This window comes from Panthera onca, chromosome D4, assembly GCF_046562875.1.
Source record: "Panthera onca isolate mPanOnc1 chromosome D4, mPanOnc1 haplotype 2, whole genome shotgun sequence".
Lineage (NCBI taxonomy): Eukaryota > Metazoa > Chordata > Mammalia > Carnivora > Felidae > Panthera > Panthera onca.
In genome coordinates this window covers 73515541-73530825 of record NC_138351.1, presented here as the reverse complement: position 1 = coordinate 73530825, position 15285 = coordinate 73515541, and the positions used below count along the sequence as shown (strand labels likewise).

Here is a 15285-nt window from a genome sequence, read left to right as displayed (position 1 = left end):
TATAGATTAATTTTTTTATTTTCAAAAATCTGGGGTAAACAGTCAAGCTGCACATACATAAACCAAACAACAACAACTTAAAACAAAACAAAACAAAACCCAGAACCTTGCAAACTGTTAACAGACTAATAGACTATCAGCTAGAGGGCTGGACTAGATGAACAGGAAAGTCTGTCTCACCTCTGACGTTCTATGACAGAAGACAGATGCCACATGTGCTTTCCCCCATGTGCACATGTGTGTGTGTGTGTGTGTGTGTGTGTGTGTACATGTGCAGGCATGAGGGGGGGTAATAAAAAGTTGAAAAGTGGTACATTAAAATCATTCAAGTTACTGACCATTTCTTATGTGATTCAGGATGATGTTTCCAGTGTTAAGAAATGATGCATATCCTCCTCTACACTAAGAAAAGAAAAACACATCCAGAATAGCGAAAACATTAGGACACAGCTTTGTTGTTATCATTTGGAACATACAGCCACATAGAAAATATTTAAAATGTTAAATAAAAGCACTGCGTTTCTCATTTAAGCAGTTACAGTGAACAGACTTTTGTCAGTCACAGCCGAGCAACAGGGGACCTTGGAAAAGGTTACACTTGGAACCTATCCAAAAGAGACTCTCTCCATCTGGAAGAGGTTTGCTGTGCTTCAGAATGGAAAACTAAGCAAACGCAAAACAACCTATTAACTATTCTATTGCTAAATTTAAAGCAAACATGCTTGTCGTGTTGAAAATTTAATTTAGAGTTTAAATTGCAAGGAAACTTGGGGCACAGATAAACCTTTATACTGTCAGGAAGGAACTGAGCATTAAGGCCAATGATACTCAACATTCCTGGGTCTTTTCAAGTCCTTCCAGTGCAAGCGAATGAAAAACCAAACCACACAACCCAGCTTCAGTTCTAACGTTGACATTAGACTCCAGAAGTAATTAATTAGCTTTTTGTTTTTTTAATGCTTCTATTCCCTTAATACCTGAATTTAAAACTTCGAGCACAGCTAAAGAAATCACTCTCACTCCCCCAGGCCAGCTTCCTGCTGTTCCAACTGGACCACTCTTGTATTCGAAAACAAGATTTGTTTTCCCTGGTCTCATTTTAAAACACAGATATAGATTCTGTAATTTTCTAACTTGGCACCTGTTAGTTCTGAATTAGAGGAGCAGGGACAAGCACATGGGATGGCCTCAACAAAGGTCTAGTTCAGGCTTTCAGACCCCAAAACAGAAGTGGGGACCCCTTTGCCTTTTCTCACTTAGAAGCAAAGGACTCTCTCAGAATAGTGTTTTAGGTGGTAGCAGAGGAAATTGAGGGCCATTTAAATTTTATTTGTAAGGAATGTATCTGAATTTTCTATTTATACTATAATGAACACTGCATTACTTCAGTAATAAAAATGAAAAAACACAATGCTGTCAAACGGCAATTATTTTCAGGTACATTTTCTTACATTAGGGAAGCCCATTCATGCGAGGACCTAGGGCACTTTCAGATATGTGGCTTCTAACCATGTTACCTATTTAAAAGCATATATTTCCTTCTTCTGGTGGGTAAATGATCTGATATTTAATACCCCAGAGTCCCTTGAAATTATATTAAGCAAAAATTGCTTTTTAAACCAAACTTTGTAGGCTAGAATAGTACATAGATGGTTTATTTCCTGAATGCTTGTCATAACTAAAAATCCTTTCTGTATCTTAACGTGTATCTAATTCCAAAATTCCACAACGTTTCCCCTCAAAATTCCCTATAATTTCCTGGCATTTGGTGCTATAGAATAGAAGGTTGAAGCCAGAAAGCCCTTTTGTTTTCTGAGAGGCAACTGGTGACTTTCTGGCTGGATATGCCTGCAGGATTCTTCATTCTCTGGCCTTGGTAGTTTGACATTTTTTGCCAGGACATGCTTAGGTACAGGTCTCTTTGGTTTTATTTTGTTTTTTGACCAGGAATGCAGTGAGTCCTTTCTAGTTTTTCCATCAGGAAAGCAAAACTCAGGAATGTTAGCTAACGTTCTGTCTTCCAAATCCATTAATCTCTCCCCATTGTTTTCATCTCTTCTTTCTTTTGAAAGAACATTAGGAAGAAAATCTCGAGTCTGTCCTTCACATTATTGATTTGTGTTTCTAAGCTCAGTTGTGTTCTTTTCTGCTTCCAGCGCGGATTGTAATCTGATGTGTTTTAGCTTCCTTGAAATCCTTCTAAGCATTCTTCTTTTTCATTTTATTCTACCTCCTTTTTCTCTGAACCAGTCCCATTCTGACATAACTTGCTTCACAGAAGCAATTCTTCTGTTCTTTCAGTTACAACAAGAAGAGCCCTACACTTTTGTTTCTTGCAGGAGACCACTTTCATTTTCAAATGCTCTTGGAAGCTGTTTATTTCACCTGGTTCAGTCATTTTTTTTTTATATACCCCGTCTTGCTTTTTTTTCTCTATACTCATCCTTAAATATGGTCGTCTCTTCCCAGATCCAGGACTTGCCTTTGGTTGTGCTATCTGTCCACACTGAGTATTCTGTCAACACTCTTCTGTGGATACATGTGGTGGTGGGTAACGAGATGTGCATACTTCCAAGTCCAATTTCAAGTTTAATGCTTTTCTATTGAAGTGGCATTCTTTTCCATCCTATTGCCTGGTTTCCTGGTTCTCTGAACTGATATTGTACGTGAAAAATTACAGTATTTGCATGTTCCGCAATTAGTTGTATCTGTCCTCACCTAAAGGACATTTTTCACAGAATATACCAGGCCTCTAAGAGATCCCTCTGCTTTCTGCTCACATTTTGGGCCTAGGGTTTGGAGTTGTGGACTGAATGAGGAGGAGGTGGGGCAGGGAGAAGGGTGGTGGGATGGAGAACCTTCATGGTCTGCTTCCTGGTTAAGAGGAAGGATCAGTCAGTTATTTTTCTGGCTCGGGAGACCTGATCCTGAGCAAGGAGGCAGGACATGGTTGGTGAAGAAAATGAGTTATTAGATATCTTTCAAAGTTTTAAATTCACAGTATGTCCATTTCATGACATGAAGTCAGAGAAAAAAGTGAGCTACAGCCTGGAAGATTTTCCCTCAATCCACCACCATATGCCTCATAAATTGTACCAATTCCTTCTAGATTCTAGAACTGAGATTCGGCCTTCTTTGGGGTCTCTATGAGTATTTCTTTGGGAAGTTAGGAGCTCAGTGGGGGCTTCTGACAGCTAGATGTCATTCTTCCAGATGCAGTTCAATAATTAATTTTTAAAAACCCAAATCTTCCCAGCTATGGTATGGAAGAAAGAGTTCTGGATTAATTTTCTAGTACTGAATCTACTTACTGTCTTGCTGATCTTCGATGGCCCCTTAAATATCTCTGGGCTTCAATTTCCTTGTAGGTAAAATGAGGGGATTTGACTACATGATCTCAGAGGTACTTATAGCCTATTGTTTTTTAAGTCTCAAAACAGAAAATAAAAATGCCCTAATAAAGGAAAGAAGAATACAAAACAAAAGACTAAGGTAAGTATATTTTGCTATGAGGGTGCTTTACCCTAAGGATTATAAAAATCCTTTGACACCAAAATTAAAAAGCAAAAGTAAAAAACACGAGCATATAATTGTGACATAGGTTAGGTAGTTCTTTACATTTTATTCAGTGATAACAGTGTCAAAACAGGTGCAGTAAGTAAACTACTTGACTCTTATTAGAATAAACTGGCATGATCATCTGCCCTTTGGATTAGAGAACAGGTAATACGAGTTATTTATTGAATAAAGACAGAAACTTATCACTATGCAGAAAGTTCACAGAAAACCATCAGGCCTCCTAGGAACTACTGAATCATACTAATGACCAACAGATTAGTAAGAGAGTGCATACAAGGTGTGCCACAGTATGTCTTGAGAAATGAAGTATTCCCAAACAAACAAATTGTGTTTAATTTTTTAAAGGTTCTGTGATAAATGGACCTCTGTGGCCCTGAGGAAGACAGTTTTCTCTAATGGACTGAGCACTATATTTGAAGCCAGAAGACCCTGGGTCCAAACTTAATTTCTCCTTATTAGCTCTGTGACACTTTGGGAAATTTACTTAACTTCTCTGAGCCTTGGTTTCTCAATAAGTAACATGGGAATAATTAAACCTACCTTGCAGAGCTGTTGTGAGGTTAGATGAGAATATGAGGCAGCTGTCAGGAAGCACTTACCATAATGTTAGTCAAATGTGAACCTTCTAGAAACTTATTTGAACTGTAACAATAACTACAGTTAAATGCAAATTAATCATATCAGTTATATTGACTATAAAATATTTAGGAGCCCAATCTCATCTCAATGGGGGTCTATTTAAATGCTTTTAATAGTAATGTAAGCAATATGCATCCAATATAACCCAATGATCTTTTTGTTTTGGTTTTAGTAAATATTTCCTGAAATTATTAACTTCCATATGAGCTGCACTAGATAAATAATAAAGCACTTTAATTGAGCATAGAAGTCTGATTCTGATCAACAACTAAACATGAGAAGCAACTCTGGTTTCCTTGGATCATAAAGAACTGGAAACACTCAAAATCATAACAAACTTTGCCAGAAGGAGGGGCAGCCTCCCATAAAGGAATTTTGGGAAATCCAGTGATGTCAGGAGTCAGGGATATGGAATACATAGGAATTCCCAGAGATAAGTTAATCACCCACATGCCCACATGGCGTCCTCCTCTCTCACAAAAGGAGCTCAGCCATAGGTCACCACCAATCTCTCCCTCCACTCATGGTTTTGCTAAGGTGATTAATCTATATGGGGGAAAGAAAACAACAAAGATTTTTCAGAACACTGACTAAATACAATTGAATGTTTTTCTCTTAATACAGAGCATTAAACATCCAATCCCAAAGCAAAAACATTTAAAGACATATGTGAATTTGAATATCTGTGAATTGTTAACAGTTTCTAAATGTGCATGGGCCTTTACTTAGATGAAACTGGAGCTCATGTAGAGAAGATGAGGTAACTTTGAGGTCTTTGTTGTCTGCATTTATTGGTGCCTAAAGGTAATAGGTTACTAGCTCAACAAGGTTTAGCAATCCAGATGTCAGTAAAAGCAACAAAGTGATGCATGCTGATAAGCACAATATTTAAACATCCTGTTTCCTTTATTTAAGTAATTAAAGTGTGGCCAGCATTAGCCTAGACTGAGAAAAGCAATCAAATATTCTGTTGCCTAGAAATAGCAAAAAAAAATTTTAGAAGTTGTGAAAACTGAAAATTGAAGAAAACTGTTATTCTAGAAGAAAGTGTTCTGGTACAGCAAGAAACTTCTTAAAATTTAGGAGATTCACTGCATGACCTTGAGGAATTAGGAATCTTGCTTCCAAGTTTTGCCACTTCCTAACTATATGGGCTTGAGGAATTGTGATACTGTTCACGTTGGAGATGATCCATTGCAACAATCCCGCTTTATTATAGTTGATGGAAGTGAGACCAGAATTGCCAAGTGAGTGGTGAAGGAACTCCCAATCAAGTCCTCTTCCTACTACAGAAAAGGGCTTCAGCTTCTAAATGAAGGTTATTTTGTCCAGATTTTCCCAATGACGGTCTATGAACACGCTGAGAGAGTGGTATAGTGCTTGATGCTTTTAATAAGGTCGAATTTAAATAAAAATCAAAGGAATAAAATTTCACATTTCTTCAAACACCATTTATCAGTTAGGGCAGATTAATACAGCATATAATCCAAGGAGAGCTGGGAAACGCCACACAACCAAGGAGACCATTTCGTTCACAACTTTGGTTAGGTTCTTCCATATTACTCCCCTTTGCAAACACACTAGACAATGCAAAAGCTTTCTCATAAAGCCTCTTAAGGCATCTCCATTCTTCACTAGTTTTTGCTTACAGCTGAGGTATCAGGGCTGGGCTGTGTTGGAGGTAGAATTTATGGGCATAAATGTGACCAGATTATCAGGTTTGGTTTCCTCTTCAAGTTTAACAGTTTAAAGGAGAGAGAATCTCCACAATGGAAGAAATAATTGATGTAATGCAGATTAGTTGAATATTATTATTATTCTTACCAAAAATTGTAGCTAAAATAGCTAACGTACTGCATGCTTCCTATGCACCTAGTACCGTATTAAATAAAGCCTTTATGTTTAGCGGGATCATACCCTTCAAGCTGATTCCCTATCATCTCTGCTGGAATAAACTTCCAAGGGGAGGCCTGCTAGATTCTGGAGAGGAGGTACCTAGCAAGCAGGGCTCACTTAAGAGCAGATGCAGCAGGTGCTGGGGGCAAGAGTTCACCCAAAGCACTCAGTCCACAGGTACTCTCCTAATATCTGTAGCCCTACAGTTCCTGATGCAAAGCCAGAGGCAACTTGTGCTTAGATGAGCTTGTGAATTCCTGATATTCATTCCCACTTTTGAGTAAAATAAGTAAATAAAGGGAAGTGGAGAAAATGCCCTTAATCTCCCCGCTTCTTCTTCTTGGGATTCTCCTTTCTCCTGGCTTAGGGAAGAGGAGAAAATCATGGCATTCCCAGCGGGCATGATTTAGAGCTGGCTGGAAAGGCTGAATGCCAACTAGAACTAGCTACTCTGGCCCCACTTCAGATCCTCCGAGGATGGACATGGCTGTATAAAGGAACAGGTGCTTTGCCATTTTAGCAGGTCTACCAAGTGTTACCACATATAAATTTAAAGTATGTGTTGCATACGCACACGTCTAACACAAATACATAACAAAGCACCTAGTACAATGTGTGGCACAGAGGAGCACTTGATATGTGTTTTCTTTCTCACTTTTGCGCTCCTCAAGGGAGGCATGTAATGCACGGCATTTATGATGCTGAGATACAATTCTTTCATTCCATCAGATAGCACTGAAGATTCCACCTCCTGATTTTTTGTTATAACCATTCACTTCAGAACGCTGGGGATTTATAACACATCAGATAGTGATAAGCAACAAATGTGAGGCAGAGGTGGTTATTCAGCTGATGAAAAGCCACTCTCAACAGAAAGATGACAACCTCTGGGTCAGTTATTGCTACTTACAGAAATGTTATAATCTGAAAAGATCCCGGAGATCCCTAATGGCGACTTCTTCTCAATTCTATTTAAAATAAAGATGGAGGTTTTATTCAATTAGGCTGTAGGCTGTGTCTGCCCAATAGTTCACATGGGTTATATTTCTGTTTAAGTGCAGAACTGACAGAAAATATGACCATCTGCCTTCCACGAACAAAATAGCCTTTGGGTGTTTAGCAAACTAAAGAAAACTGTACCTAATGTTTTGTGTCTCTTTTTAAGCAAAATCCTAAAATCACTATAGGAAATCACAACAGAACAGTACGCAATATCAAGTCATAACACTGATTATTCAGTATTGCCTGTTATTTATATACACATGGAGACATACCAAAATTAACCCATATTCAGGAAAGATCAACTAGTAAAATTATAAATGTGCAGTTTAACTAAAAAGGGAAAAACATTAAACCTTAAGGCAGCATTGGCTGAGTCTTTTCTGGTAAGGGAAGTATTACATATTTCAATGACTGGTGAATGATATTTAAGAACGATTAATTAAAATAAATACTAAAATAATGTTTTGAAAAAGAAACAGGACTGATTTTAGGACTCTTATAAAATGAATTTATATTGGAATTTTAATTTTGGATTAGAAAGCACACGCAGGAGCATACTGGTATAAAGCTGTAGCAGTCTTTCCTCAAATACAAAATACAGATTTCTGGAAATTATTATTAATTACCACTCTTTGGGCTCCTTTCTCAGTTATCATTCAGAGTAGTTATTAGAAAATTCTGCTGATGTTTCAACAGCATGTGTTCAGGTTGAAGTTTACCTGAGTGAAATGATTTCAAGCTGCATTAATAGCCTGTCATCGTGCTCTGATTCTCACAACTACGTCCAAAATGCTGAGCCTGCTTACCTGGTAGGCTGCCTACGTCATCATGTCCCAAGCAGTGGTGCCAACCTCAAATGATGACATCTACTGTGGCTGAAAGAGTCATACTTTGAGAAACATATTTCAAAGCTCTTTAATGAACACATTTTGGGGTTTTCTTTGCAGCTTGCCTTGTTGGATTTTCCTGGTTAAGCTGAAAAATTACCATTAGTTGTTTTACAGATCCAGTGCTAGATGCTGACAGAAACAACTGTGTGACACAAAGAACAGATTAAAGACAGTTCCAAAAAAACGTTCGAATGAAAACAGCTTTCACGTGGTACTGAGAAATAAAACGTAGGCACTTCTGCTTCAGGAGGTTTTCTTATTTTGATCACAGATCGCTTTCCCAAGCCACTTTTTTTTTTTTCCACTACTGGAAATTCCCTCACGATACAAACCATCTAGTTCACCGGAAACCTTGCTCTCATAAACATCTTCTGGTGCATTAATCTTTTTCCATAAAATTAAAACTGCCTCCGTTGATGCAGGAATCAAGTTGCTCCTGTGCTGACAGCAGTGGGGGGCAGCCCCCCGCCTCTCTTATCAGCACTACTGAGTGCAGCCCCACCAGCTTCTAGCAACCAAAGCTGCTTGCTCTGCAGAACCAAGTCATCCATCAACAAGACACAGAGAGGAGTGTCGAGTGCAATTTTTCTCCTGGAAACAGTTAACATGTCTGCCTCTCTCCTTCCAGTTCCTTACTGTGAGTGTAATTCAACAAAGTATATATAGTCTTCATAACATTCTAAAGCTACTAGGCTACTGGGAGTTTTTTTAATGACTACTTAAACAGTCTCCTTTTTCTTCCTCTTTTTTTTTTTTTTTTTTTTTTGAGAAAAATCTGTGCTAAAAAGGCACTAGATAAGATGAACTTCCTCCACTTTTGTGTATGGAACAATTATACATTGTGTTAGATTCTATTATTTAACAAAGGTGACACACATTTGGATAAAATACCCTAATTACTCAGACCCATCTACTTTCAGTTAAAAAAAAGAACAAACCCGAAGTCAAAGAAACAGCAGGTCACACTGACAGAGACCAGCCTGACCTTGATGTCACAATCGTCCCCTGCCACCTTGGAGCTCTGGCCCTGGCTGCCTGAGGGAGCTCCCTCCCATCAGGGTAAGCAGGGCAGTGGCCTGGACCCAGGGAAGACTCATTGACAGCAACTGTGGGAGCCAAGTCTCCTAGAGACCTGAGTAAATGAGACAAAGGTGAAGTTCTCACAGTTTTCCAGCTTGACCTTCTTGGCTAAGTTTGGGACAATTCCCCGAAGAGAGCGCAGTCCCATCCTCTGTTCCTCATACCATACGCTGCCCATGTCTGTGGCCTCCTTCCTGGCTGTAAGGTAGAAAGGGGACTTGGCCTCCATTTGGGTGGGCGGCCGGTGGATGTACATATACTTGTAGAGGAGGCAGTAAGGGCACTGTTTGTGTCCCCGGGAATGCTCATGGTAGATTTTCCCATGACACACTCTAGTGGAACCACTCCGGCTCTCCCGCTTGACACTGTCTGTCCGGGCAAAATAGGGCTGGTTCTGTGGGTCTTTGAGCAGCTCAATGTCACCATACATCAGATCTGCATGCTCCTGCAGTGTCCTCATGTTCAGGTACTGGCTGTTGTACTTGACCACAGTGGACAAGAGAGTAATGGGGCTGTCATCCCCTAGACACCCTGCCTGCCACATCTCCTCCTCATCAGAAAGAGAAAAGTAGACAATATTGCGAGAACGAGCACCTGACATCCCTGCCTTGCTCAGCACCCACAGCTTCTCCTTGAGTTTCTTGGTGGAAGAGCTGAAGGTGCTGCTGGTGATGGAAAAGCCCACACCTGCATTCTTCAGGATGCGGTCCAGGCCCCGGCGGATGGCGTGCAGCGAGGTGGCCAGGAAGTCGGAGCCGTCACTCTTCTTAACGGTGACGTAAAAATTCTCGAGCAGCTCGTTCAACTTCGCCGCGGGGATCTCAAATGAGACAAACACTGAGGTTACATATTTGAGGACACCCAAAGAGTCAGACCCCTTCCTTCTCCTGATCCTCACCAGGGGCTGTATTGTGGACAAGACATTTTGTGGTCTCTAGAGGGTTGACTCCTCAGCATGAGACAGTGAAAGAACTTCAAGCAGAAGATCTTGGTTCCACACTCGTAAGCTAAGTGTTTCAAGCAGCAAAATGGGACATAATACTCAAGATCTACTCAAAGAATTACTGTAATGCTTAAATAAAGTAGGGGATGGGGGTGCCTGGGTGGCTCAGTCGGTTGAGCGTCTGACTTCGGCTCAGGTCATGATCTCGCGGTCCATGAGTTCGAGCCCCATGTCGGGCTCTGTGCTGACAGCTCAGAGCCTGGAGCCTGCTTCGGATTCTGTGTCTCCCTCTCTCTCTGCCCCTCCCCCACTCATGCTCGCTCTTTCTCTTTCTCTCTCTGTCAAAAATAAGTAAACATTAAAAAATTAAAAAAAAAAAAGTAGGGGATGTGAAGTGGTTTGTAAACAGTGAAGAACGCATATACACGTATATCTATATAAATATTCATATGTATACTAGTTACTGTTATTGGCCTTTGTAACTTTCACTATTCTGTTCCTATCTGGAAGCCCCTTTTTCTCCAGAAGCCCCTTCTTCTCTTTTCTAGCAAATCATTTCCTTCTCTCTCCTTTGGGAAAATTCAACCATTCTTTCTGAAGAATTTGTGAACTAAATTTACAGACTGAATCATCCAGCATTAATTTCCTCAAAATCTGCACATACGATTGGGTCCTGCTGGCACTAAACACTGGGCCATTAGGGAAAGGCGATGGGCATGTCTGGGTTGCAGAGCAAGTTAATGACCTTGATTCTTCACTTGAACATATCTGAATAGGTCCAGAAATATCACTGGCTTAATGACCCATAGGGTTGCAATATCAATACTTCTTCAAAAAACATGAAAAGCTTAATGACTGCACTGACAATTAGAGAGAGCTTCTCAGTTGGATGTGGTAGGAGAAGAAGGAAGCCTGGCCAGTAAGACAGCTTTATTTTCAAGAAGGAGCTAGACAGAGAAAACCAGACTTTGCTCATAGTCATTTCAGGCCGACTACACATTCTAGGACAAAAGAAAGTCTCAACAGAAAACTTTTTAAAAGTAGAAACTGTACAGGTAACACTCATTCTTCTAATAGCCCTTGGGTCAAAGAGAAAATAAAAAGTGAGTTAGAGATTAAAAATGAACCAAACTGAAAACATTCCAAATCAAAATGCATGAGATTTGCTAAATACACTCTCATAACATCATACTCTTGAATGACTTTGTTAGAAAATTGTCCTGAAAATAAGCAAACTGATTATTTAGCTGAAAAAGCTAGAGAAAGTAAACCAAATGAAAAAATAATAGAGCGAATCATGGGGTACCTGGGTGGCTTAGTCGGTTAAGTATCCGACTCTTGATCTCAGATCCAGTCTTAATCTCAGGGTTATGAGTTCAAGCCCTGCACTGTGCTCACACTGGACATGAAGCCTACTTTAAAAAAAAATAGAGGGGTGCCTGGGTGGCTCAGTCAGTTACGCCTCTGACTCTTGATTTTGGCTCCAGTCATGATCTCATGGTTCAGGGAACTGAACCCCATGTTGGGCTCTGAGCGGATGGTGTGGAACCTGCTTGGGATTCCCTCTCTTTCCCTCTCTCTCTGCCCCTTCCCTGCTTGCTCTCTCTCTCTCTCAAAAATAAACTTAAAAAAACAATAGCGTGAATCAATAAAAAATAAAACATAAATTAATGAACTAGAAAAGATATAAATTGGGATAGATTAAAAAGTGAAAATATGTAGGGGTGCTTAGCTGGCTCAGTTGGAAGAGCATTCAACTCTTGATCTCCAGGTTGTGAGTTTGACCTCCATGTTGGGTGTAGAGGCTACTTAAATAAATTTTTTAAAAAGCTTAAAAAATGAAAATATGAGGTAACTGGGTGGCTCAGTCGGTCAAGCCACTGAGCTCAGGTCATGATCTCATGGTTCATGGGTTCAAGCCCACAAAGGGCTATCTGCTGTCAGCATCAAGCAGACTTTGGATCCTCTGTTCCCCTCCTTCTCTGCCCCTCCCCCACTTGCATACTCACTCTCTCTCTCCCTCTCAAAAATAAACATATTTTAAAAATTGAAAATATGTAATCTTTGGAGAGACCTACTCTGACAAACTTCTAGTGGTTGTGACAGCAAGAAAGAGAAAGAAGAAGAAAGGAAATATACATTTAAATAACATTAGGAATGAGAAAGACAGTAAACTATAGAAAATGAATCAATAATATGAAAGAACATTATATACTTTGTACATATTAACTTGAAAATCTAGGTAACCTGAATAATTTTCTAGCAAAATGCAAATTACCAAAGTTAGTTCAATAGGAGGTAAAAGATCTGAAGAGCCCCCAAAATATGGTGAATGATGGTCAGGGATGTATATCACTCCTAAGGAGTTGGCTTTATGGAGTCTATTCAGCTTTTGCATTTAAACAGTTTTGGAGCATAGGAAAAAGAAAGTTTCTTCATTTTTTTCTACTCCAAATCTAGCAGATATATAATAAAAAGTGTATGAATATAAAGGTAAACAGACAATGTTTGTTTTGCACAGTGCCAGGTTAAAGTAAGGCATGTTTAAAGTGTGCATGTTAGAACCGTGCAAAGCGAGAACAAGGCTCCAACACACGGCTCTGATATGCACGAGCAGCAATTAACATGGTACCATGGAAAACAAGGGCTGCCTCTATTATCAAATCAGATTCAGAACTGCAGGAAAGCAATACTACATGGAGACAAGTAGGGATTGTTGCAGAGTGTAAACATGATTCGGTCTTAATAAACATGTTAATATCATTGACTTACTCATAGAGAAAGTAACATGGACTTGCTGAGTACTGAAAAATGACTTGAAAGTATGATATCCATTTGAAATTTTCTTTTTTTTTTTTTTTTGTTTATTTATTTTTGAGAGAGAGAGACAGAGCGTGAGCGGGGGAGGGCCAGAGAGAGGGAGACACAGAATCCGAAGCAGGCTCCAGGCTCTGAGCTGTCAGCACAGAGCCCCACACAGGGCTCGAACCACGAACCATGAGAACATGACCTGAGCCGAAGTCGGACGCCCAACCGACTGAGCCACCCAGGTGCCCCTCCATTTGAAATTTTTAAGAATTCAAATTAAATTTAGATTGGAAGAAAAAAAATCCAATCCTCTTACTATGATGAAGAGTATTTTACAGACCAGAACTATAAATATTATACCTACGATGGAAATGTTAGAAATTTTTTTTTATAATGTCAGGAATAGGATGAGCTTGCTGAATATAATTACTGTTATATAACACACTGTTCTGGAGGTCCTAGCCAACCAGGCAAGACAAGAAAAAAAATGACACACACACACACACACACACACACACACACACACACACACACGTGTGTGTGTATGTATATGTGTATACTAAAGGAAGACGATAAAAATATAATTGTTTTCTGATAATCTGATTGTTGGTCTAGGAAATTTCCAAGAGATTCAGCTGAAAAGCCATCAGTGGGATAGTTATATGCAAAATATAAAAATGCAACAGCTTTCTTACATACCAGTAAAATACCAGTTAAAACAACTATGACTCCCAAACTTAACTGGTTTCAGATTTTTATGTTGTCACTTGCAACTCCCTACTTGCAGGTGTTAACCTCTCTTTGTATTAGTTGGGATTCCTTTGGTCGCAAGAGATAAGCCAAATTTGAACAAGCCTTGGCAGGGATGTCAGCATTAGTGGTCTCCAAGACCATCGGGACTCTTCTCCCATCTCCGCTTCTCTGTGTAGAGTGGCTTTCTTTATATAGCGTACAACATAACCCCCCAGCACTCCCTAAGGTTTGCATCTTACAGCTTCAGGTACTGGCAATGTTCCAACTCTTATTTTCAACAGAAAAAAATCTAAAGAAAGGATTCTGGTTGGCCCACTCCTGATCCAAACATCCAACCAAAAGGTAGGCTGTTGTACTAACATGATGGCTTCTTCAGTAACAATTGGGACTAGAGGAATGGCTCCTTAATAAGGGATGTTGAGAAAAAAGTCTTTTGCCTGTAGTACTTAAAAACAACACAAGACACGACAAGAAACCAACCAACCTCTGATAGCTTCCTGTTGCCCTTAGACTAAATTTCAAACTGTTCACCTTGTAAGCAAGTCTTTACATAATTTGCTTTCACCCTCTGGTACACTGGTTGCAAAGACAGCCACAACTGCTCCCCTCCCTGTTCCCACCCCTCTCTGCAATGCTGCTCCTCCCATCAAGAGGTGGAACCTATTCTTCCCATCCTTGGAATCTGGGCTGGCCATGACTTCTCTTGACTAAAGAACATGGCAAAAGTTAACTGTGTGTGAATTCCAAACTTAGGCCTCAAGAGATGCTGCTTTCATCTGCTTTGGTCTTATAGGTTCCAACAGGTTGTGCTTTCATCAGCTTAGTACATAATGTTACCAAGTGAGGAAGCCCAGTTAGACCATGTAACATGTGAAGCAGAGACAAGCTGTCTCCCATCTAATACCCTGCACCCACATGTTAGATACTCCAAGTGACCAGTAGAAGAACTACCCAGCTAAGAACAACCCACAGAATCATGAGCAAATAAAATGTATGTTGCTTTAAGCCACTAAGCTTTTGAGTGGTTTGTTATGCAGCTATCATTAACTGGTACACATACTATTTCTCTAGCCTAATCTGCTGTTTTCTCTGTATATGATTTTCCAGCCTCACTGAACTCTGTGCCATTCACAGGAACCATCAGGTACTCTTACGCCTCTAAGTCTTTGCACTCTACTTCCTATGTCCAGAATGCCTTTTTCTTCTAACCTTCTCTATTTGGAAAATCTCTCTTATTTCAGATCTAGCTCAAATTCTGCTGTCTACATAAAGGCTTTTCCAGCTTCCCTAAGCAAAGTTACTCTCTCACCTAGGATCCCACAACACTTAATTTAATTTTTTATTATGGCCTTCTCCCTATTGCAGAGCTTCTTATCTATTTTTATGTCTGCTTCTCAAAATGGACTGAGAGCTCCCTGAAGGCAAGAATGACATCTTATACATGACCAGGTCTTCAACACACAGCAGAACGCCTGCAATACATCAGTGATCCACAATGAACTGATAAACACAGTTAAGTCAATGAATTTACCTCACAGCCAGGACAGCCAAACTGACTTAAGATGCAGAATGTTTTTCTTGATTTACATAGAATACCACAGATTACAAAGTAAAACCACAGCAAAAGCAATTCCTGGAGAAATGTCGAGTCATACAACTTATATTGTATGTACGTAAGAAACCATTCATTCTGGC

At 39.8% G+C, this 15285-nt stretch overlaps 1 protein-coding gene across 2 annotated transcripts in view; it reads right to left on the bottom strand.

The window, feature by feature from the left end:
• KIAA1958 (KIAA1958 ortholog) overlaps positions 1–15285 on the bottom strand; it is a 158760-nt gene continuing 143475 nt past the window's right edge. For both annotated transcript variants that reach the window (XM_078436576.2, XM_060608995.3), the window contains one exon: positions 1–9906. In XM_078436576.2, the coding sequence (XP_078292702.1) occupies positions 9100–9906 (807 nt within the window). In that variant the 3' untranslated portion in view covers positions 1–9099. The remainder of the gene's footprint in view (positions 9907–15285) is intronic.